This window comes from Oryx dammah, unplaced genomic scaffold (assembly GCF_014754425.2).
Source record: "Oryx dammah isolate SB20612 unplaced genomic scaffold, SCBI_Odam_1.1 HiC_scaffold_28, whole genome shotgun sequence".
Taxonomy (NCBI): Eukaryota; Metazoa; Chordata; class Mammalia; order Artiodactyla; family Bovidae; genus Oryx; species Oryx dammah.
In genome coordinates, this window is record NW_024070212.1 from 21,665,914 (window position 1) to 21,690,044 (window position 24,131).

Consider the following 24,131-nt stretch of genomic DNA (forward strand, 5'->3'; position numbering starts at 1 on the left):
TCTAATCAGTTCACGGCAAGGTGGGGATGACCGGCTTAATACTCTAGGTCGGACTAACTTGAGAACTAACTCCCTCACAGAAGAAAATATTCATAAATCTAAAAGTGAAAACAAAACAAACAAACAAAAGTAGAGAGGCGGTAGGACAAGCGAGAGGAAAGAGTTCCAGTGCCAGAAATAAGATTAAATTTTTTTTAGGGTAAAAATGAATTATGAATCTTTGTCTTAAACATGTACAATTTTGATATTAGTGGGAAAGCCAACAGATAATCTTATAAAGAGGCTATTGTGGAAAGCAAATTACTTGTGTGAATCACATTTATTAAAATGGACAGAAGCAAAAGGTAAAGCAAAAATGGGTTCAATGATTAATTTTCTCAAGTCTAGACTATTAACCTTCCCCTAGACAGAAATCATGTGAAGCCTGAAGCCAGCTAACTTTAATCAGAAAGGCACTATGCAGCCATTTTGTATACCTGGACCCGAAGTGGCAGATAATCTTCACAGAGATCATCCCACAGCTCCTGTAGGTCTGAAATCTCCAAGGGATAACTCACAGGTGTCTTGTAAAGGGGTTTCAAAGACCTGTTAAGGAAACCAGAACTAACTCCATCTGTCATGATATGGCCAGGCCTGGTTCCAGATGGATTGGATTTCACTGGAATAGGAAGCTTGCTCCCTCGGGGGCTCTGGATGGGCTTATAATCAAGACCTTTAATCATACTAAGAGCTAGCTCCAGCTTATGGTTACACGTATGCTGGGGAGCCTGTTCATCTGAACAGCAGTCACACTTTACAAGTTCCTTTGCACTTCTCTCAGGTTCTTCATCCTTTGGTTGTGGAGGACTAGCCTGGATACTTGCATCCAAAGATTCCACAGAGGATCCCGGGGTCCCTTCCTCCATGCTTTCTCCATCTGGCGGTACCTTCGCATTTGGTAAATCCGGTGGCCCAACCTCGGACAACGCTGGTTCTTCAGTGCAAATGCTGGTGGACCATCTGGTAGAGGGGCCACAAGAAATACTTTTCGCCACCTTTCGAGGTACCTTACAAATGGCTTCGTAGTCAGAATCAGCCACCCGCAAAGCTGCACAGCCTCGGCATCTCCTGGGTCGATTTCCGGGGCCTTCCGAAGCATGACAGCTGTGCTCCTGAATTTGATCTTCATTTTCTACCCAACACTCGAACCCTGAATAGGCAAAGTCTTCCTGGAGCAGTGCAGAGTATCTGACATCGGGTAAGCCGGAAATGTCAACCGTTCCATTCCCCGCCTTGGTCTCCGCGCCAGGGTCATCGTTATTCTTCCGATACATGCTAGCAATGCAGAACTTGAGGCGGTCCTTCTCCAGCAGCAGCTTCTGCAAGCGCTCAATAGAAAGGGCTTCGATCCGGGCAATGACGGTGTCGAATCTATAGATCCGATCGAGCATGAACGCGCACTTGCTGCAAGCAAACTCAGCTTTGCCATCGCGGGAGACATCCTTGCCCAGGACATGCGACAACAGAACCTGGAGGTTGAGCTTGGACGCCGTGTGGAAGATCCAGCGCCGCTGGTTTCCGCACAGCTCCCGGGCACAGATCCTGCAAATCTCCTTCATCTTCCCTCCGGCGGTTGCCGAGCTTCCCGGAGGCGGCTGCTGTTCGGTGATCGCTCACTGGCGCTTGGTTGAGTTCCGTCTCCCGCCTCGGTGGCCTTCGGCTGGCATGGCACAGCTTGGTGGGGTGCCCACTCTGCGGGGGCGCTCCGCTGACACCCGCGCGCGGGTTCTGGGTACCAGAGCGGTCAGCCCCGCCCCTCGGGGAGGCGGCGAGCAAGGAAATGCCTCAGGAGGATGCTGAGTGACAGCAGCGCAGGCCGCGCTCAGAACCTGCCATGTCTCCTCCAGCTGTCTCTCCCGCCAGCCGCTGTGTCCTCAATGTCCTCCCTTTTCAGCGGGCTGAGTTCGCGGTCCTCCGGCGGCCGCCCGCGGCTGACGCAAAGACTCTGAGATTGAGGATCAGATTTCAAGATGGCGCCGGCGGCTCGACGCCTGCGGCCGCCGGCAAACTCCTCTGGGAGCTGTAGTCCAGGAGGCCGGCTCCTCGCTCTGCGCATGCGGGGTGGCCAGCGCGTCCCCTCGCTCCCGAACAAGTCAATGCTCCTCGCGGTACAGCGCAGGCTCGACCTGCTGTGGTTACCCGGGTGGAAGAGCGGGACGGATACCGACCGCTGCTAGGCCACTTTTATCTGCTAAAATGTCACTCCAAAAGCGCACCAGTCCCCTTGCGGTTCCTCCCTCCCGCCCGGGAGGACTGTCCGAGGCTCTGCACGGGGAGGAGAAAGCCGAATCCCCTCCCCTTCTGTCCACGGGGACTGCCACGTACTCTGGAGGGAGCAGTCTCGCAGCACCACTGGGTACCGCTGCGCGCTGCCTCTCTCCGGCCCCACCTCCTCTCCCTTCTCACTCGTGTTCCTAGATTAAAAGGCCCTGGGGCTTCACCCGCGGCCGGGGAGGCGGGAATTTTAGGAGGCTCAATTCAACCTCCCTCCGGACTGTTGGGAGTACTCAGAAAAGAGGACGAGTGTTTCTTCCCTCGCCATGCTGGGGTTGAGTTTACCAGGATGATTTGCCTTTTTTTTAGAGCGTAAATTGAGAGGCGGCACAAAGCAGTCACCTGAGAAAGAGTCCAACAAAAACCACACGAATGGTTTACCAAGAGTTTGAAGACGCTGGACAAAATGAGCTTTTTCAAGAACGTAGACACCCGAGAGTAGACTGCCGCCAGCAAACCCTCTTTCAAGTTTCACGTGGGTTGCAGGCCTTATTTTCGGGGAAGGAAGGGAAGACAAACACTAGAACAAAAGACTTTGTTTATTTGAGCAAGAGTCCAAAGTATCAGGGAGTGCTGCTCTCTGCAGAAGTGGGGCTGGGAATTTAACTGACTTCAGTTAGCATCCTGTCTTACTCAACATTATCCAGTAGTAAGTCACCCTACCCTTGGGTATAGACCTTGAATTGCACACAAAGAGTGGAGGGAAGCTGGGGCTCTCTCTAGCTGGAATTGAGGTGTCAGCCTTCATTTATAATTTTCTCCCTGGCAAACTCCAAATAGGAGGAAAAACAGTCCCAGGCAATCATCTGGAGTTTTCCCAGAGTAGGACATTTCCCAATTACAGTAATGCTAGATTTCACTAACTTGACCTTGTGAGATATTAAATTAATACGACCAACAACAGTCAAAGTATTTCTGAACCTCATCTCCAGGTCAGAGCCTATACTCCTAAACCTGGAGACATTCAGATGCCTTCAATGAAAACCCATAATAAACCCCCAAAGTTCTTATGGAGGATTAAATGAGACGATTTGGGGTAAGTACTTGAACAGAATTTGACTCATTAAACAAACGGGACTCTGCACACACAATATTGTATCACTCTTTTATTTAATCATCGAAACAAAATCTTAGCAGCTCCACCATGAACGATAAGGACAGTCCTTAGAGCTTTGGCTTTAGTAGGCTACAGAACTTTGCATCTGTGATTTCACCTAAATATGCACATTCTGGCCCCCAAACCAAGAATGTAAGAGATTTCCAAGTAAAATTCACCATAGGTGCCTTTTTGCCTACCTCTAGCTATATGAGCTTCAGAGTCAGAAGAAATTAAGTAACAATCTTTGGAATCTATACAGAGGCAAGGAGTTTCTGGCCTGCCCGAACACTACCCTGCTATACCCTGTCTTAAGTATTGTCTTCAAGAATAGCAAGGACTCAGAAGTCCAAAAAGTACAAACTAAGCTATTAATTAAGGCCTCCTCTTTGGCTGTGGGTGCAAGCCACATTCTCTTACTGAAGAAAATGCAAAATGAAACAAAGTAATTAATGAAACAAAAGTGCTCTTTGGGAGCAAACTCTAAATAATACTTTGTATTATTCTATATTCTTTAATAAGATTTTGCACCTGACCTGCAGTTTCTAAACTTCAATTACATCATACAGATAGTTGACATAGACATGCAAGACAGTACAAACAGAGAAAAAGCAACTTAGCATTGAAGAATATGTTTGCTATAACAAATATCAACATACTAGAAAAGAGAACTATACATTTCTTGGCTTCCAACAAGATAAATAAAGCACTCAACTCTACTCCCAGAGGAAATACTTAAAGACAGTATCTCAAAATGGATAGTAAGCTAGAGTACTAGAACTTCTCCTAACATGATCATTTGATATTTTTCAGCTCAGTTCAGTCGCTCAGTCATGTCCGACTCTTTGCAACCCCATTAACCTCAGCATACCAGGCCTTCCTGTCTAACACCAAATCCCAGAGCCTGCCCAAACTCATGTCCACTGAGTCAGTGATGCCATCCAACCATCTCATCCTCTGTCATCCCCTTCTTCCCCCGCCCTCAATCTTTCCAAGCATCAGGGTCTTTTCCAATGAGTCAGCTCTTCGCATCAGGTGGCCAAAGTATTGGAGTTTCAGCTTCAACATCAGACCTTCCAATGAACACCCAGGACTGATCTCCTTTAGGATAGACTGGTTGGATCTCCTCGCAGTCCAAGGAACTCTCAAGAGTCTTCTCCAACACCACAGTTCAAATGCATCAATTCTTTGGCGCTCAGCTTTCTTCACAGTCCAACTCTCACATCCATACATGACCACAGGATAAACCATAGCCTTGACTAGACGGACCTTTGTTGGCAAAGTAATGTCTCTGCTTTTGAATATGCTATCGAGGTTGGTCATAACTTTCCTTCCAAGAAGTAAGCATCTTTTAATTTCATGGCTGCAATCACCTCCTGCAGTGATTTTGGAGCCCAGAAAAATAAAGTCAGCCACTGTTTCCCCATCTATTTCCCATGAAGTGATGGGACCAGATGCCATGATCTTAGTTTTCTGAATGTTGAGCTTTAAGCCAGCTGTTTCACTCTCCTCCTTCACTTTCATCAAAAGGCTCTTTAGTTCTTCTTCACTTTCTGCCATAAGGGTGGTGTCATCTGCATATCTGAGGTTATTGATGTTTCTCCCGGCAATCTTGATTCCAGCTTGTGCTTCATCCAGCACAGCATTTCTCATGATCTACTCTGCATATAAGTTAAATAAGCAGGGTGACAATATACAGCCTTGACGTACTCCTTTTCCTATTTGGAACCAGTCTGTTGTTCTATGTCCAGTTCTAACTGTTGCTTCCTGACCTGCATACAGATTTCTCAAGAGGCAGGTCAGGTGGTCTGGTATTCCCATCTCTTTCAGAATTGTCCACAGTTTATTGTGATCCACACAGTCAAAGGCTTTGGCATAGTCAATAAAGCAGTAATAGATGTTTTTCTGGAACTCTCTTGCTTTTTCCATGATCCAGCGGATGTTGGCAATTTGATCTCTGGTTCCTCTGCCTTTTCTAAAACCAGCTTGAACATCTGGAAGTTCACGGTTCATGTATTGCTGAAGCCTGGCTTGGAGAATTTTGAGCATTACTTTACTAGCGTGTGAGATGAGTACAATTGTGCAGTAGTTTGAGCATTCTCTGGCATTCCCTTTCTTTGGGATTGGAATGAAAACTGACCTTTTCCAGTCCTGTGACCATTGCTGAGTTTTCCAAATTTGCTGACATATTGAGTGCAGCACTTTCACAGCATCATCTTTTAGGATTTGAAATAGCTCAACTGGAATTCCATCACCTCCACTAGATTAGTTTGTAGTGATGCTTCCTAAGGCCCACTTGACTTCAGATTCCAGGATATCTGGCCCTAGGTAAGTGATCACACTATGGTAATTAACTGGGTTGTGAAGATCTTTTTTGTACAGCTAAAAAGATCACTTTTGTATAGATCAACTGAAAGTAAAAATTTTAAAGTGAAACTCAGAAGAAAAGTTATGTGGGACATCCCTGATGGTCCTGCCAATTCAGAGGACATGAGTTTGATCCCTTTAGTCCAGGAAGATCTTCTATGCCTTGCAGTAACTAAGCCTATGAACCACAACTACCAGACCTGTACTCTAGAGCCCACGCTCCACAAGAGAAGGCACCACAATGAGAAGCCGGCACACCACAAGAAAGAGTAGCCCCACTAGAGAAATCAGAGAAAAGCCTGCCCACAGCAACGAAGATCCAGCCCAGCCATAAATAAATAAATAATTTTTTTTTAAAAGAGAGAGAAGAAAAGAAACAAAAGTTGTGGATAATAAATTCAGCACTTCACAGTTCTTACCAATATCATCTTGGTCAAGATTTTTTGTATCTAGTTAACACTGTCTACCTCTGGGGAGGCAAGCAAATTGGGGAGCTGAATAGAACATTTACTTTTATTCTGTATACCACGGATGATTTGAATCTGGGGTGATAAGTATATTTTCATATATTAGTTTTTAAATGTTTTAAAATTTGGAAATATCCTATAGTTAAAACTAAGAGGAGTTCCCTGGCAGCCTACTGATTTCCACTGGCTTTTACTGCTGTGGCCTGGGTTCAATCTCTGGTCAGGGAACTGACATTCCCACAAGCCTCAAGGCCAAAAAAAAAAAAAAAACCACAACAACAAAACAACTAAGAATTGTGCCAATTTAAGACATATAGAGTCTAAGTGGTAAAACTTGAACCTACAACGAGAACTTTTATAATATATGTGATAAATATCTGTGGACAGTTTATATAAACAAAAGTTCAAGGGGATATGCAAGTTATTATTTAGTGATTAAGTCTGGAGAGTATAATTATGGAGACTTCCTTTCTCCTTTCCTCATTTGTATTCTGTAATTTTCTGTAATAAGCATATATTGATTTTGTGATAAGATAAAAAAAGTGTTACTAAGAGGTAGAATAAACACATTTTGATATGTTCATATAATGTAATATTAGAAGTGTGTGTGTGCTCAGTCATGTCCAACTCTTTGTGACACTGTGGACTGTAGCCTGCCAGGCTTCTCTGTCCATGAAATTTTCCGGGCAAGAATACTGGAGTGGGTGGCCATTTCCTTCTCCAGGGAATTTTCCCAACCCAGAGATAGAACCCATGTATCCTGCATTAGATGCATTGTCAGGCAGATTCTTTTCCACTAGTGCACCCAATATTAACCATCAATAAAAAAGAATGAAGTCTGATACCCACAACATGAATGAATCACAAAAGCATCTTAAGTGAAACAAGCATATCGATATACCCTGTGTGATTTCATTTAAGTCTAACAACTTAAAGTCTAACTATTTATATAATAATAGAAATTCAGAAAGTGGTTATTGGCTGGGGTGGAGGGAGATAGGGTAACAATTGATTGACAGGGGGGACAACAGACTTTTCTGGAGTGATGAAAATGTTCTATATCTTGTTTTGGGTGATGGTTACATGGATGTATACAATTTTGAAGCTCACTGAACTAAATGGTTTTATCTGTAGATTTGAAATGTTATTATTAGTTCAATTTTTAAAAGATTAAAGGAGTAAATAAATATGTAAGTACTCATGAAATTTTAATCTGAGGGATTTCTTTGGTGAAAAGTAACTTCTACTTTGGGCTTTCCTGGTGGTTCAGTGGTAAAGAATCTGCCTGCCAAGCAAGAGACACGGGTCCCTAGGTTGGGAAGATTCCCTGGAGAAGGATGGCAACCCATTCCAGTATTCTTGCCTGGGAAATCTCACAGCCAGAGGAGCCTGACGGGCTAGAATCCACAGGGTCACAAAAGAGTCGGACGTGACTTGGCAACTAAACAACCAACCTCTACTTTATCGTAAGAATAGCTTTGAAAACTGGGAAAATAAAATGTAGCCCCGAAGAAATACTATAAAAGGCTCAGTTGAAACTTCATAGTTCCTATCCATATGAGCTTTGGAAAATATTATTTTATATACACATACACACCATATAGATGGCACAGTGGTAAAAGAATCTGCCTGTCAATGCAGGAGGTGTAAGAGACGCAGAGTCAATCCCTGGGTGAGGAAGATCCCCTGAAGAAGGAAGTGGCAACCCACTCCAGTATTCTTGCCTGGGAAATCTCACGGACAGAGGAGCCTGGTAGGTTACACTCCATGGGGTTGCAAAGAGTTGGGAACAACTGAACAACTGAGCACGTGCGCACACACACACCATACATTTATGATTGAAGTGAAGCATTTGTTAAGGTAAGACCTAGCGTTTTTGTGATGATCAGTAACCTCAGATATGCAGATGACAGCACCCTTATGGCAGAAAGTGAAGAAGAACTAAAGAGCCTCTTGATGAAAGTGAAAGAAGGGAGTGAAATAGATGGCTTAAAGCTCAACATTCAGAAAACTAAGATCATGGCATCTGGTCCCATCACTTCATGGGAAATAGATGGGGAAACAGTGGAAGACTTTATTTTTCTGGGCTCCAAAATCCTGCAGACAGTGATTGCAGCCATGAAATGAAAAGACACTTGCTCCTTGGAAGGAAAGTTATGACCAACCTAGACAGCACATTAAAAAGCAGAGACATTACTTTGCCAACAAAGGTCCATCTAGTCAAGGCTATGATTTTTCCAGTAGTCATGTACGGATGTGAGAGTTGGACTATAAAGAAACCTGAGTGCCGAAGAAATGATGCTTTTGAACTGTGGTGTTGGAGAAGACTCTTGAGAGTCCCTTGAACTGTAAGGAGATCCAACCAGTCTGTCCTAAAGGAAATTAGTCCTGGTGTTCATTGGAGGGACTGATGTTGAAGATGAAACTCCAATACTTCAGCCACCTGATGCAGAGCTGACTCATTTGAAAAGACCCTGATGCTGGGAAAGACTAACAGCAGGAGAAGAAGGGGACGACAGAGGATGAGGTGGTTGGATGGCATCACCGACACAATGGACATGGGTTTGGGTGGACTCTGGGAGTTGGTGATGGACAGGGAGGCCTGGCGTGCTGTGGTTCATGGGGTTGCAGAGAGTCGGACATGACTGAGCAACTGAACTGAACTGATTACTTCTAAAACTTATCACAAGTACATAATAAAGGAAAATTTTACTGAGAACAATTTTCATATTATGATAAGTTATTAATGAATGTAATGAATTAAGCAAATGATTAATTTTATGTATCAACAGTTTGCCCTCAAAATGAATCGACAAATGCATTCACAAGCACATATTTGCTGTCTGCTGCTGCTGCTAAGTCACTTCAGTCATGTCCGACTCTGTGCGACCCCATAGACGGTAGCCCACCAGGCTCCCCTGTCCCTGGGATTCTCCAGGCAAGAACACTGGAGTGGGTTGCCATTTCCTTCTCCAATGCATGAAAATGAAAAGTGAAAGTGAAGTCACTCAGTCGTGTCCGACCCTCAGCGACCCCATGGACTGCAGCCTACCAGGCTCCTCCATCCGTGGGATTTTCCAGGCAAGAGTACTGGAGTGGGGTGCCATTGCCTTCTCCTATTTGCTGTCTATCCTAAGTCAAATCACTTATATCTGGCTCTTAATTTCCTAATCTACAAAATAAACATATTGAAATTAAACAGTGGTTTTTCTACCTTTGGCATGTATCAGAATCACTTGGAGGGCTTGTAACACATTTCTAATTCAGTTGGTCTGAGAAGGGGCCCAATAATGTATATTCCCAACAGATTCTCAGATCATACAGATGCTGCTGAGGACCAAACAGAACTCTCTTAAAGTGTATTCTGACACATCTCAGCCAAAAGATCAGTTCTACAGATAAATGGGAAAACTCATTAAGGAAGAACTACATACAAAATTGTTGAATTTAGAGAACTGTATGCTCCTTTGGAACAAGATTCCTAAGTACTATTATGATTGGGATCTTTTGCACTATCTCTGTTTTGATCTCCAAATCTGGGGGCCTGGGAAGATTCTCTTAGAACCGAAGCTACTTTTGTACTCCCTCTGTTGTAGTGTTTCTAAGACCTCATTCTGGGCTGGGAGGGAGTTTCCAAGAGGTGGAAAATCCCTATGTCCCAAACTAGTTGTATTAGATTTCATTACCCTAGTTTATGACATTGAAAATAGCTGTCCTAATTACTAAAAACTATGCCCCTCCCCCCAGAAAACAAGTCATTCTGGCAGAGAAACAAAAGCAGATGAGGACATGTGAGAATATCAAAGTCAAGCCAGTTAGACTTTATGGTAACGCCACAAGCATGTGCATGATTTCCCTCTGCTGGTTAGAAATCCTGAAGAAGACAGAAGCCATCGTATTTTGCATGAATTAAATACACAGCATTTCAAAACAGTTGGTTTAATACCAGGAGACTTCCAGTTCAACTACAAACTGCAGTAATATGGTTATCAGCAGAACTTATCTTAATATAGTAAACACTGCAGGCTTTCATGTTATTAAATATCCACAGCTGTTTCATTGAATTTCAAAATACCTGTTAATCAACTGATGAGCAAGAATTTATGCAAACTCAGTGTTTTTTTTTTTTTTTTTTTTCTCTCTCTCTGTCTTCAGGGAGTTTTCAGTTTAGTTGAAGGGGTGAGAATGTGCATGCTACAATTAGAATAACTGATTGGTAAACTAAATGGTACTGACAACTTCAATGTAAGTGCAGAAAAAGCTGAGATAAGTGTGAGCTAATTCAGGTGAAGTGGACAAGAGTGGGACCTGAATGGGTTTTAGGATGGAGGAAACAAAGGAAAGGGAAAAAAGAGAAAGAAAGCAAAAGGTTAAAAAAAAAAAGAAGTGTCATCATGAAAAGTCTTGGGAGTTAGGTTAAATCTGGTGCTAGCCTGTCAGTAAAGAGGATTTTGTGGGACATCTGATCCTAATCCATGTATCTATCTATATATACACTTTGTACATCTCAAAAATTGCTCATTCAAAGAACGTATATGAAGGGCCACCTGAAAACCAGATCCTATGCTATCGTGGGCCTTCAGTTCAGTTGAGTTCCGTCGCTCAGTTGTGTCCAACTCTTTGTGACGCCATAAATCACAGCATGCCAGGCCTCCCTGTCCATCACCAACTCCCGGAGTTCACTCAGAGTCGCGTCCATTGAGTCAGAGATGCCATCCAGCCATCTCATCCTCGGTCGTCCCCTTCTCCTGCCCCTAATCCCTCCCAGCATCAAAGTCTTCTCCGGTGAGTCAACTCTTCGCATGAGGTGGCCAAAGTACTGGAGTCTCAGCTTTAGCATCATTCCTTCCAAAGAAATGCCCGGGTTGATCTCCTTTAGAATGGACTGGTTGGATCTCCTTGCAGTCCAAGGGACTCTCAAGAGTCTTCTCCAACACCACAGTTCAAAAGCATCAATTCTTCAGTGCTCAACCTTCTTCACAGTCCAACTCTCACATCCATACATGACTACTGGAAAAACCATAGCCTTGACTAGGTGGACCTTAGTCGGCAAAGTAATGTCTCTGCTTTTGAATATGCTGTCTAGGTTGCTCATAACTTTTCTTCCAAGGAGTAAGCGTCTTTTAATTTCATGGCTGCAATCACCATCTGCAGTGATTTTGGAGCCCCAAAAATAAAGTCTGACACTGTTTCTAGTGTTTCCCCATCTGTTTCCCATGAAGTGATGGGACCAGATGGCATGATCTTAGTTTTCTGAATGTTGAGCTTTAAGCCAACTTTTTCACTCTTCTCTTTCACTTTCATCAAGAGGCTTTTGAGTTCCTCTTCACTTTCTGCCATAAGGGTGGTGTCATCTGCATATCTGAGGTTATTGATATTTCTCCCGGCAATCTTCATTCCAGCTTGTGTTTCTTCCAGTCCAGCGTTTCTCATGATGTACTCTGCATATAAGTTAAATAAGCAGGGTGACAATATACAGCCTTGATGTACTCCTTTTCCTATTTGGAACCAGTCTGTTGTTCCATGTCCAGTTCTAACTGTTGCTTCCTGACCTGCATATAGGTTTCTCAAGAGGCAGGTTAGGTGGTCTGGTATTCCCATCTCTTTCAGAATTTTCCACAGTTTATTGTGATCCACACAGTCAAAGGCTTTGGCATAGTCAATAAAGCAGTAATAGATGTTTTTCTGGAACTCTCTTGCTTTTCCCATGATCCAGCAGATGTTGGCAATTTGATCTCTGGTTCCTCTGCCTTTTCTAAAACCAGCTTGAACATCAGGGAGTTCACGGTTCATGTATTGCTGAAGCCTGGCTTGGAGAATTTTGAGCATGACTTTACTAGCGTGTGAGATGAGTACAATTGTGCGGTAGTTTGAGCATTCTTTGGCATTGCCTTTCTTTGGGATTGGGATGAAAACTGACCTTTTCCAGTCCTGTGGCCACGGCTGAGTTTTCCAAATGTGCTGGCATATTGAGTGCAGCACTTTCACAGCATCATCTTTTAGGATTTGAAATAGCTCCACTGGAATTCCATCACCTCCACTAACTTTGTTCGTAGTGATGCTTTCTAAGGCCCACTTGACTTCACATTCCAGGATGTCTGGCTCTAGATGAGTGATCACACCATCATGATTATCAGGGTCATGAAGATCCTTTTTGTACAGTTCTTCTATGTATTCTTGCCATCTCTTCTTAATATCTTCTGCTTCTGTTAGGTCCAGACCATTTCTGTCCTTTATCGAGGCCATCTTTGCATAAAATGTTCCCTTGGTATCTCTAATTTTCTTGAAGAGATCTCTAGTCTTTCCCATTCTGTTGTTTTCCTCTATTTCTTTGCATTGATCGCTGAAGAAGGCTTTCTTATCTCTTCTTGCTATTTTTTGGAACTCTGCATTCAGATGCTTATATCTTTCCTTTTCTCCTTGGCTTTTCGCTTCTCTTCTTTTCACAGCTATTTGTAAGGCCTCCTCAGACAGCCATTTTGCTTTTTTGCATTTCTTTTCCATGGGGATGGTCTTGATCCCTATCTCCTGTACAATGTCACAAACCTCATTCCATAGTTCATCAGGCACTCTATCAATCAGATGTAGGCCCTTAAATCTATTTCTCACTTCCACTGTATAATCATAACGGATTTGACTGAGGTCATACCTGAATGGTCTAGCGGTTTTCCCTGTTTTCTTCGATTTCAGTCTGAATTTGGTAATAAGGAGTTCATGATCTGAGCCACAATCAGCTCCTGGTCTTGTTTTTGTTGACTGTATAAAGCTTCTCCATCTTTGGCTGCAGAGAATATAATCAATCTGATTTCGGTGTTGACCATCTGGTGATGTCCACGTGTAGAGTCTTCTCTTGTGTTGTTGGAAGAGGCGTTTGCTATGACCAGTGCATTTTCTTGGCAAAACTCTATTAGTCTTTGCCTTGCTTCATTAACTTGGTTAATTTTTGAGAAAGGCAAAACAATTTGGACTTGGTGTTATGAATTTGAGCAAAGAATGACATGATGAAAAGTTTATTTTAGGGAAATCAGATAACAGAATGGCTTGAAGTTTTAAGGACAGATTTTGGAATGGTTACAGGAAAGACTTGCTAAAAAACCCATTGCCATGATTCATATGTAGGATAATGTGGCACAGTATAAAAATGGGGAAAAAAAGTGGTAAATATGAGTCATTTTGAAGGAATGAATACCAGGACTTGATGCAGAGAGGATGAAAGGTTAAAAATGGTGATAAGGGTTTTGGTCTGGAAGACTGGTAGAAAAATTGTCTAAACAGAAATGTGGGAGTTGAGGCCATAGGCAAAAAGATTATACAAAGTTTTATTTGGGACATGCAGTATTTAGGGACCAAGGGAAAAACTAAGTGGAAAAACTAAGTAGAGCTCTTCCACAATCAAAACATAGGCGAGGGAATTCCCCGGCAGTCCGGTGACTAAGATTCACCACTTTCACTGCAGGGGCCTGGGTTCAATCCCTGGTCAGGGAGCTAGGATTCCACAAGTCATGGAATACAGCCAAAAAACAAAAGCAAGCAAACAAACAAAAAACAATTGATGACTTCCTGAACAGTCTGGTGATTCAGACTCTACTGCACTCTACTAGGAGGCCCGGGTTCTCCCTGGCCTGGGAACTAAGATCCCACATGCTGCACAATTTTACCAAAACAAAATAAGAAACAAATAGATAAAGATGAAAACTGGAACCAAAGAAATAAAAATAAAACAGAAAAACACACACACACACAGGTGAGAGGGGAATGGAGTTTCAAGACATTGTCACTATCTGCACAAACATCAGGAGGAATAAGGTCAAACATAAACTATTATCCACAACAGGTTAGACTTGTAAACTAAAGAGGTGTCACCTTAACCTCTCAGAATCCTTCCCTATTAAGGCAAACACTAAACTCTTTTTGACCCTATTTCTGAGCATCTCCAGTGTGTTCAGAAATGTTGTTTCACATCTTCCCTACACTGTCCTTTTAGGGTTCTTAAAACCTGAAACCGGAATCATGTTACACAGCCTTAGATGCTTAGCTCTCTAATCATCCTGCATACTATTTCTAGAGCATTTATGGTAAAGATCCATAACTGTCCACAACCTATAGCATGTCCACTACCTACCTTTCCCTTCTCCAGGGATTGAACCAGGGTCTCCTGCACTGCAGGCAAATTCTTTACCAGCTGAGCTACCAGGGAAGCCCCACTACCTACAGAATCCAAAACCCTTAGCCTGGCATTTCAATATCTATACAAAAATATCCTAACCTATTTCCCTTTCAGCTCATCTCACATTTCTTCCCTGATCAAATGGCGACAAGGTAAATTTTTGAATATAGATGTATTATTACCTGTATACCCCCACCCACCTCTTTCCTAAGTCTGATAGTTAGAGCCCTTAGCATTCCTTTGACTAGTTTTTTGCAGAGCAAAGAACAGAGGTGGACTAAAGTCAAATGCATTTCCTGACTTGGACAAAATTTTAAACCCACTGAAAAGATTAAGCCAGGTATCCTGGTATGGAAGAGAAAAGAGAGAAATGTCTTTGAGGTCAACAAAAGAGGAAAGGGTGAGTTTTCACCCAAATCAGGAAGAGAATGGGGTGGAGGTGGGAGGTCAAAGAGAAACAGGGACCCGCCTCCATTATTAGTGTCCTGCAGAAGCAGCCGGACCTGAGAGGAGAAGGCCTGGGTGACTTGGAGAAGATAAAGTCTAATCTGCTGCTGCTACAGCTAAGTCACTTTAGTCGTGTCCAACTCTGTGCGACCCCATAGATGGCAGCCCACCAGGCTCCCCCGTCCCTGGGATTCTCCAGGCAAGAACACTGGAGTGGGGTGCCATTTCCTTCTCCAATGCATGAAAATGAAAAGTCAAAGTGAAGTCGCTCAGTCGTGTCCGACCCTCAGCGACCCCATGGACTGCAGCATTCCAGGCTCCTCCGTCCATGGGATTTTCCAGGCAAGAGTACTGGAGTGGGGTGCCATTGCCTTCTCCGAAGTCTAGTCTAGGCTCCATCAAAGAGTCCACTGAAGACTGGTGGAACTGTGTGTGCTATGGCAGGGGTGCTTCATCAGTGGACCAATGATCAGAGTAGTCTCCTTGATGCTTTGACACCTGATAAAGCCTAGGGTCCGTCACATAACTGAGGGAGTGGGGAGGAGGAAGTACCAAACGAATGGAATTTCATTTCCCACCAGCCTGACTAGGATAAGGACTCAGGGTAACATTAAGTTGATTTAAGGAAAGTAATGGGCTACTTTCTGCATAACTGAATTTGTAAATTCAGAGTCACACCCACTATGAACCTTTTGTAGGTGTTCAATCAGAGTGAGTCAGTCCTAGGCCATTTTCACCTGTCTTCTCATTCTCTTTCAATATCATCTCAGCCTTTTCCATCTTTGTATTAATAACTGCCAATTTATATTTTTGATACTGTGATGGGCTTCCCTGGTGGCTCAGATGGCAAAGAATCTGCCTGCAGTACAGGAGACCTGGGTTCAATCCCTGGGATCTTCCCTGGGTTGGGAAGATCCCCCTGGAGGAGGGCATGGTAACCCACTCCAGTATTCTTGCCTCAAGAATCCCCATGGACAGAGGAGCCTGGCAGGCTACAGTCCATGGGGTCTCAGAGAGTCAGATACGACTGAGTGACTAAGCACACACAGCCTTTTTCATCTTTGTATTAATAACTTCCAACTTATGATACTGGGGTTAATAATAATATATATTTGGTTTGTCCCTCTTTCTGGCATAGAATCCTAAATCTTTGGCATTGCCTAAAAGATGACAGCGATAAAGGTGTCTTTTATTGTGTTAATGAGGTGACTCAAAGCGTGGGGTAGTCGCCAGAGGAACAGGATTGTTACTGTTGTTCAGTCACTAAATCCTGTCCTACTCTTTGCAAGCCCATGGACTGCAGCACGCCAGACTTCCCTGTCCTTCATTATCTTCCCGTTTGCTCAAACTCATGTCCATTGTGTTGGTGATGCCATTCAGCCATTTCACCCTCTGTGGTCCCCCTCTCCTCCTGCCCTCAATCTTTCCCAGCATCAGGGTCTTTTCCAATGAGTTGGTTCTTAGCATCTGGTGGCCAAAGTATTGGAGCTTCACTTTCAGCATCAGTCCTACCAATGAATATTCAGGGTTGATTTCCTTTAGGATTAACAGGTTTGATCTCCTTGCTGTCCAACATACTCTCAAGAATCTTCTCCAGCACCACAATTCAAAATCACCAGTTCTTCAGTGCTCAGTTTTCTTTATGACCCAACTCTCACATCTGTGTATGACTACTGGATAAACGTAACTTTGACTATATGGACCTTTGTTGGCAAAGTGATGTCTCTGCTTTTTAATACACTGTCTAGGTTTGTCATAGCTTTTCTTCCAAGGAGGAAGTATCTTTTAATTTTATGGCTGCAGTCACCGTCCACAGTGATTTTGGAGCCCAAGAAAATAAAATCTGTCACTGTTTCCATTGTTTCCCTGTTCTATTTGCCATGCCAGATAAATGACCTTAGGTTTTTGAATGCTGAGTTTTAAGCCAGCTTTTTCACTCTCCTCTTTCACCCTCATCAAAAGGCTCTTTAGTTCCTCTTTACATTCTGGCATTAGAGTGGTATCATCTGCATATCTGAGGTTGTTGGTATTTCTCCTGACAGTCTTCATTCCAGCTTGAGATTCATCCAGCCTGGCCTTTTGCATGGTGTACTCTGCATATAAGTTCAATCAGCAGGGTGACAAGATACAGCCTTGATGCACTCCTTTCTCAATTTTAACCAGTCCAGTGTTGTATGTCCGGTTCTAACTGTTGCTTTTTGACCTGCATACAGGTTTCTCAGGAGACAAGTAAGGTGATCTGGTGGAATTTTCAGTCCTATCCCCAATCTCTGGGGAAGGGAGAAAGACCTGAAGGCTGTCAATCACCAATGGCCAATGAACCAGTCAGTCATACTTTTGTAATGAAGCCTCCATAAAAACCCAAGGGGGCTGGGTTCAGACAGCTTTTGGGTTGGTGAATGCCTGGAAATTCAGGGAGAATACTGTGCTTGATGAAGGAAGGGTTGGGAGCTCCACACCGCTTCTCATATACCTTGCCCAATGCATCTCTCTTATCTTGCTGTTGCTGGATTATATCCTTATACAATAAACCAGTGATCCAGTAAGTAAACTGTTTCTCTTACTTCTGTGAGCAGCTCTAGCAAATTAATCTAACCCAAGGAGGGGACTGTATCATGTGAACTTCTAATTTCTAGCAAGTTGGTCATACATGTAACAGTCTATACTTGTGACTGGTGTCTGAAGTCCAAGGAGGAGGCCATTGAAACTTCTAATCTATTGCTGGCCAGAGGCACAGGTGATAAAGCGGGATTTGTAACCATTGTCTGAAGCCCCAGGGGTGGGAAGGAGAGGGACGGAGGGGTCACTGAGAGGGGTGTGGAGGCAGTCCTTAAGGTGAGACTGAATCCTTAACTGTGGGCTCTGATGCTGTCTCCAGGTAGATAGTATCAAAATTGAGTTGAATTCTCGGACACTCTGCTATGTCTAATAATGGCTCAGTGTGGGAAGTGCTCCTGCTCTGAACACACATGTTGCAATTGGTACCCAGAACCACTAAAAGAATATCTTTATCCCAAAATGCTCCTCTGAGTTCAACTCTCAAATGGCCAATTACTATTTGTACCTGCAACTATATGTGTCAGAGACATCTCAAAAGTATCCCAGGAAAGACAGAATTCTTTTTCGCCATCTTCCCTTTACCTATAGTGCCTCCCCCTCTCTCCTCCTATTAAGGGTCATGGGAACTATGAATTGGGAGCTAAACCCGACCCCCACCTGTTTTTGTAAATAAAGTTTTATTGGAATACTGCGATGCCAAGTCCTTCATGTATTGTTTATGGCTGGTCTTGTACTACAATGGCAGAAATCTTATGGCCTGTAAAGTCTAAATTATTTCTATCTGGTCTTTGCCAGATAGTTTGCCAATCCTTGCTCTTTTTTTTTTTTTTCCCCTCAATGTATCTATCACAGTTTGCAATTATTTGCTTGATTATATCATTATTTCAGTTCAGTTCAATTCAGTCACTCAGTCGTGTCCAACTCTTTGTGACCCCATGAATTGCAGCACGCCAGGCCTCCCTGTCCATCACCATCTCCCGGAATTCACTCAAACTCACATCCATCGAGTCCGTGATGCCATCCAGCCATCTCATCTTCTGTCGTCCCCTTTTCCTCCTGCCCCCAATCCCTCCCAGCTTCAGAGTCTTTTCCAATGAGTCAACTCTTCTCATGAGGTGGCCAAAGTACTGGAGTTTCAGCTTTAGCATCATTCCTTCCAAAGAAATCCCAGGGCTGATCTCCTTCAGAATGGACTGGTTGGATCTCCTTGCAGTCCAAGGGACTCTCAAGAGTCTTCTCCAACACCACAGTTCAAAAGCATCAATTCTTTGGCGCTCAGCTTTCTTCACAGTCCAACTCTCACATCCATACATGACCACTGGAAAAACCATAGCCTTGACTAAACAGACCTTTGTTGGCAAAGTAATGTCTCTGCTTTTCAATATGCTATCTAGGCTGGTCATAACTTTTCTTCCAAGGAGTAAGCGTCTTTTAATTTCATGGCTGCAGTCACCATCTCCAGTGATTTTGGAGCCCAAAAAGATAAAGTCTGACACTGTTTCCACTGTTTCCCCATCTATTTCCCATGAAGTGATGGGACCAGATACCATGATCTTCATTTTCTGAATGTTGAGCTTTAAGCCAACTTTTTCACTCTCCTCTTTCACTTTCATCAAGAGGCTTTTGAGTTCCTCTTCACTTTCTGCCATAAGGGTGGTATCATCTGCATATCTGAGGTTATTGATATTTCTCCCGGCAATCTTGCTTCCAGCTTGTGCTTCTTCTAGCCCAGCGTTTCTCATGACTTATAACTCTGCATATAAGTTAAATAAGCAGGGTGACAATATACAGCCTTGATGTACTCCTTTTCCTATTTGGAACCAGTCTGTTGTTCCATGTCCAGTTCTAACTGTTGCTTCCTGACCTGCATATAGGCTTCTCAAGAGGCAGGTCAGGTGGTCTGGTATTCCCATTTCTTTCAGAATTTTCCACAGTTTATTGTGATCTACACAGTCAAAGGCTTTGGCATAGTCAATCAAGCAGAAATAGATGTTTTTCTGGAACTCTCTTGCTTTTCCCATGATCCAGCGGATGTTGGCAATTTGACCTCTGGTTCCTTTGCCTTTTCTAAAACCAGCTTGAACATCTGGAAGTTCACAGTTCACATATTGCTGAAGCCTGGCTTGGAGAATTTTGAGCATGACTTTACTAGCGTGTGAGATGAGTGCAATTGTGTGGTAGTTTGAGCATTCTTGGGCATTGCCTTTCTTTGGGATTGTCATTATTTAGCTCCCTTATTAGAATATAAGATGTCATTATTTAGCTCCCTTATTAGAATATATGCTCCCTGAAGGGAAGGACTCTACCATGCTTATTCTTATGGTTTCTCTAGCACTTAATTGCAAAAGTGTCTGGCTATGGTAGGGACTCAATAAATAGTCACTGACTGGGTTACATGAGTGAATGAATGAATCACTTGCGTGGATGCCAAGTCCCTAAGTCATGTCTGACTCTCTGTGATACCATGGCCTGTAGCTTGCCAGGCTCCTCTGTTCATGGGATTCTCCAGGCAAGAATACTGGAGTAGGTTGGAGTTGCCATTTTCTTCTCCAGGCGATCTTCCCCACCCAGGGATCAAACCTGTGTTTCTTATTTCTCCTGCATTGTCAGGCTATTATATCTTAAAATTTTATTTCATCCTTTTGTTGCTGTTGTTGTTTCTGATTCTTTGCAACCCCATCAACTGCTGCACGCTAGGCTGCTCTGTCCTCCACTATCCCCCAGAGTTTGCTCAAATTCATGTCTACTGAGTCAATGATGCCATTCAACCATCTCATCCTCTGCTGCCCCCATCTCTCTGGCCTTCAATCTTCCCCATCATCAGGGTCTTTTCCTATGAGTTGGTGCTCCGCATCAGGTGGCCGAAGTATTGGAGCCTTGGTTCTTGTTGCCTTAGCACAAATCTTTCATTCTTGGTTACCCTCTAGCAACCTCATATCTTAAGTAATAGAGCTCCATAATAGTCCTCTCACCTTCTTTCTCCTCTACTCATTCCTCCTTCCAGATTAATCTTTCTAAGACATCTCAATATATCATTTTCCTGCATAGTAGCCTGGAGACCTAAAGACTGAACCCACAATTATAAACTTGTTGACCTGCCATCTAAGGTCCTCTGACTCCAGCATTATCCTATCTTTCCAGCCTAAACTCACTGTCTGCCTGCACATCCTCACTATTTCACCTACTGCTTCCTTACCCTGAGATTTCCTACCTCTCTCTTACCTACTTGTAACATTCTTTCCCACTGTTACCACCTCCACTTGTCAAAGTCCTATCCAGCCTCAAGTATTTCCTTTAAGCTGCCTTTCTTAATCCCCTCATATCTTTCTCCTCTCTGAACTTCCAAAGCACTTTTTATACCCATAGTAATATGTGTATCATTTTGCCTTCTCCCCTTAGGCAGGTAAACTCCTTAAGAAGAGGAACCACATTTTATTCATCGTGTTATCTTCTGATGTACTCCACTGGATGAATAAATAAATTGATGTCTATTATTTTTTTAATCTCTTATTAAAATCCTATTTATTTCTTATAGACCAGAATCTTCACTGCCCACCCAGCCCCTTTCTTTGATTTTTTTTTCCTTTCTCCTCTGCCTTGTATTTTGTTTCCATCAGAGATTTTCTTATCTTCCAATTAGATTGTAATCCCCAGAGGTCAGAGACTAACTTTATGTTTTTGTCTTCTCTTCCTTCACCTTACATACCTTGTGCATTGTAAGTGTTCAGTAAATAAAGCTGCAAAGAAACGCCTCATTTTTCCACCTCCTCTCCTGCTCTAACAGAACTATGATTGCCTTGGGTGATAAAGCCTGTCTCTGAGACACATTACCAATGAAGGCTTGTCTGGAAGACATTGACATTGAATGATGATTTATTAACGAGTCTCTAGCTTCAATTTCATCAGCTTAAGAAGGGGATACTGAAAAACTGCTCTTAAAAAAAAAAAAAATCTCCTTTCATGAAGTTGGCTGGAGCTGCCTGAGTTGCTAATCCCTGAAAGGTTTTCAGTCTCTGCCTTGAGCATTTAGAGTGCATTCTTGCCTTAACCTTCTACATCAGATGTCACCATGGTAACACTGGAATGTTAGCTATTTTAGGAAATCTGCCTCACTGCATGCAGTGATATTTACATTAGGTTCCAAAGGAGGCATAAATGCAATGGCTCGAGTGTCTGCTGCTTTGTGTGAGGAGGAAGGTCCTGATGGCTTAATGGATGACTCCCTTAAGTCTGTTGTCCTGCGTTATTTTTTAGGCCAACCACAGTGTAATCACACATTAAAAATGGTGTTTATATAATACTGGTGGGGGGGGGAATGCAGAGGAGAAAAAAAGAAACAAAGCAAGAATTTCTCCAGATATTCCTTTGCAAGGATATTATCTCACCTCCTGCCTTCATACCCTTCAGGTCTGGTTTCATTTAAAAAGTTCTTTTAAATAAAGCTTCTACCATTCCGTAGAAAGGGGCTACCCTGATGGCTCAGCAGGTGAAGAATCCACCTGAAATGTAGGAGACGTGGATTCAGTGCTAGGTCATGGAAGATTCCCTGGAAGAGTAAATGGCAACCCATTTCAGTATCCTTGCCTGAAAAATCCCATGGACACAGGAGTCTGGCAAGCTATAGTCCAAAGTGTCACAAAGAGTCGGATGCGACTGAGCAGGCACATTAATTCTGAAGAAGAGAATAATATCAATAACCAGAACAACTGACAGCTTTCGCCTGCAACTTTGTGGATACCTTCACTAAGGAAGAGAAAAACACTTTGTAAACTGCACTTTATTAGGTTTTCTGAGTCCTTAGTAAGAAAGATGTAGACAAGTTGCCATGGCCTGACAGCTCCATCACGAAGCTCCTGAGCACTGTGGTCACAACCTGCTGTTGATTTGAATGGACATGGAGCATCGAAAGCAAACATGGAGTGTTGTCAACCCATGGCATGTCAAGGTTGTGCTATTGTTGTTGTTGTTCTACGAAGTTAATTATACAAAAGAAGTTCATAAGTATTCTACAGGTACAATCCAGCTAAAATGGATGCTTAATAAAGGATCTGCCTACCAAACTGGAGACGCGGTTTCGATCCCTGGGTTGGAAAGGAGAAGGAAAGGCAACCCACTCCAGTATTCTTCCCTGGAAAATCCCATGGACAGAGGAGCCTGATGGGCTATAGTCAGTAGAGTTGCAAAGAGCTGGACACAACTGAGAGGCAACAACAACACACAACATTCTGGTGGAATGAAAAAGGCAAACAGCTAGAGGGATAGTAAAATAAATTAGATCAAATAATTTTTATCAAAACTGTCTTTCTTATTTGAGGAAGACTCTGAAGTAAACTTCAGAGATTTTTTTCTCTGAAGCTCAGAGATTATTTCTCAGTCCAGACTTTCATACTGGGATTACATGAGAAGTATAATATTTATTTATGGGAGGAGGGGTAAGATGAGTGTCTTACATTTGAACAACTCAAACTAGAAGTGTATGAGTTGTGAGCTGTCTTTCTTCGGAAGCCCAGGTGTGGAGTTCCCAACTGGGAGGGGCTGGGAGGAGGTGGAGGAAGTGACTCCTCAGAACTCAAGCTCCTTTGTTCCCTAACATCTGTAAGGGGTTTTGGGGATGGCTTTGCTGGAGATGAAGAAATTCTTCAGTCTCTGTGGAGCAGGCCCAGAGCTTAGAAATTTAACTTGTGCTTTTCACACCGTGGAGGTGTGGCTCCCGCGATGACAAGTGGCATGGCAGATTACAGTTTGAGTATAATACAGTAGAACTAAGATGCTGCTATTGTTAGCAAACAAGGATAACACCCGCATCAAGGGCTTCAGTTCAGTTCAGTCGTTCAGTCATGTCTGACTGTTTGCCATCCCATGGACTGCAGCACGCCAGGCCTCCCTGTCCATCACCAACTCCCGGAGTTTACCCAAACTCATGTCCGTTGGGTCGGTGAGGCCATACACCATCTCATCCTCTGTCGTCTCCTTCTCCTCCCGCCTTCAATCTTTCCTAGCATCAGGGCTTGAGGTGTCACAAATATAGAGCTGTCACATATCACTGTATAGGCAAAGTGCTCTATAACTGGTTTTATAATATTCTTTACCTTTATCTAACAGAATGGGCTAGGTTGAAGCAGTTAATAGCTACACTGAACCATGATTTGCTATCCCAAGTGCATGCATGTCCAACTCTGTGTGACCCTCTGGACTGTAGCCTGCCAGGCTCCTCTGTCCATGGAATTCTCTAGGCAAGAATACTGGAGTGGGTTGCTGTTTCCTCCTCCAGGGAATCTTTCCAATCCAGGGACTGAACCAGCGTCTCATTTGACTCCTGCATTGGCAGGCAGATTCTTTACCACTGAGCCACCTGGAAGATGACATCAATGATCTGCTCAGTCAATCCTGCATCTAAACAACCACCAAGATTGTCTTTCTATAATGCCACTTCAAAGGCTTTTATTCCCTTTGCTTTTTAGAAAATTTTTAGTTCTTTATTACCTAGAACAGCAGTCCCCAACCTTTCTGACACCTGGGGATAATTTCGTGGAAGATAATTTTTCCATGGACTAGGGGTGGGGGGATGGTTTCAGGATGATTCAAGCTCATTACATTTATTGTGCACTTTATTTCTAATCTAATTCTGCCACTGATCTGGTAGGAGGTACCATTCTGCAGCCCAGAGATTGGGAACCCCGTGCCTAGAACATGAAGTCCTTAGCTTGACATTTAT

General features: G+C 43.3%; 1 protein-coding gene across 33 annotated transcripts in view; it reads right to left on the bottom strand.

The window, feature by feature from the left end:
• LOC120855988 (phosphodiesterase 4D interacting protein) overlaps window positions 1-24,131 on the bottom strand; it is a 244,430-nt gene that overhangs the window by 79,553 nt on the left and 140,746 nt on the right. For 16 of the 33 annotated variants that reach the window (XR_005719355.1, XR_005719352.1, XR_005719354.1 and 13 more), the window contains exon 1: window positions 477-2,303. The exons of the other annotated variants lie outside the window; for them this stretch is intronic. Coding sequence is in view for 11 of the 16 variants with exons in the window: in XM_040230904.1 (XP_040086838.1) it covers window positions 477-1,598 (1,122 nt within the window). In the remaining 5 variants the exon portion in view is untranslated. Of the gene's footprint in view, window positions 1-476; window positions 2,304-24,131 lie in introns of those variants that run through there. 33 annotated transcript variants of the gene reach the window in all.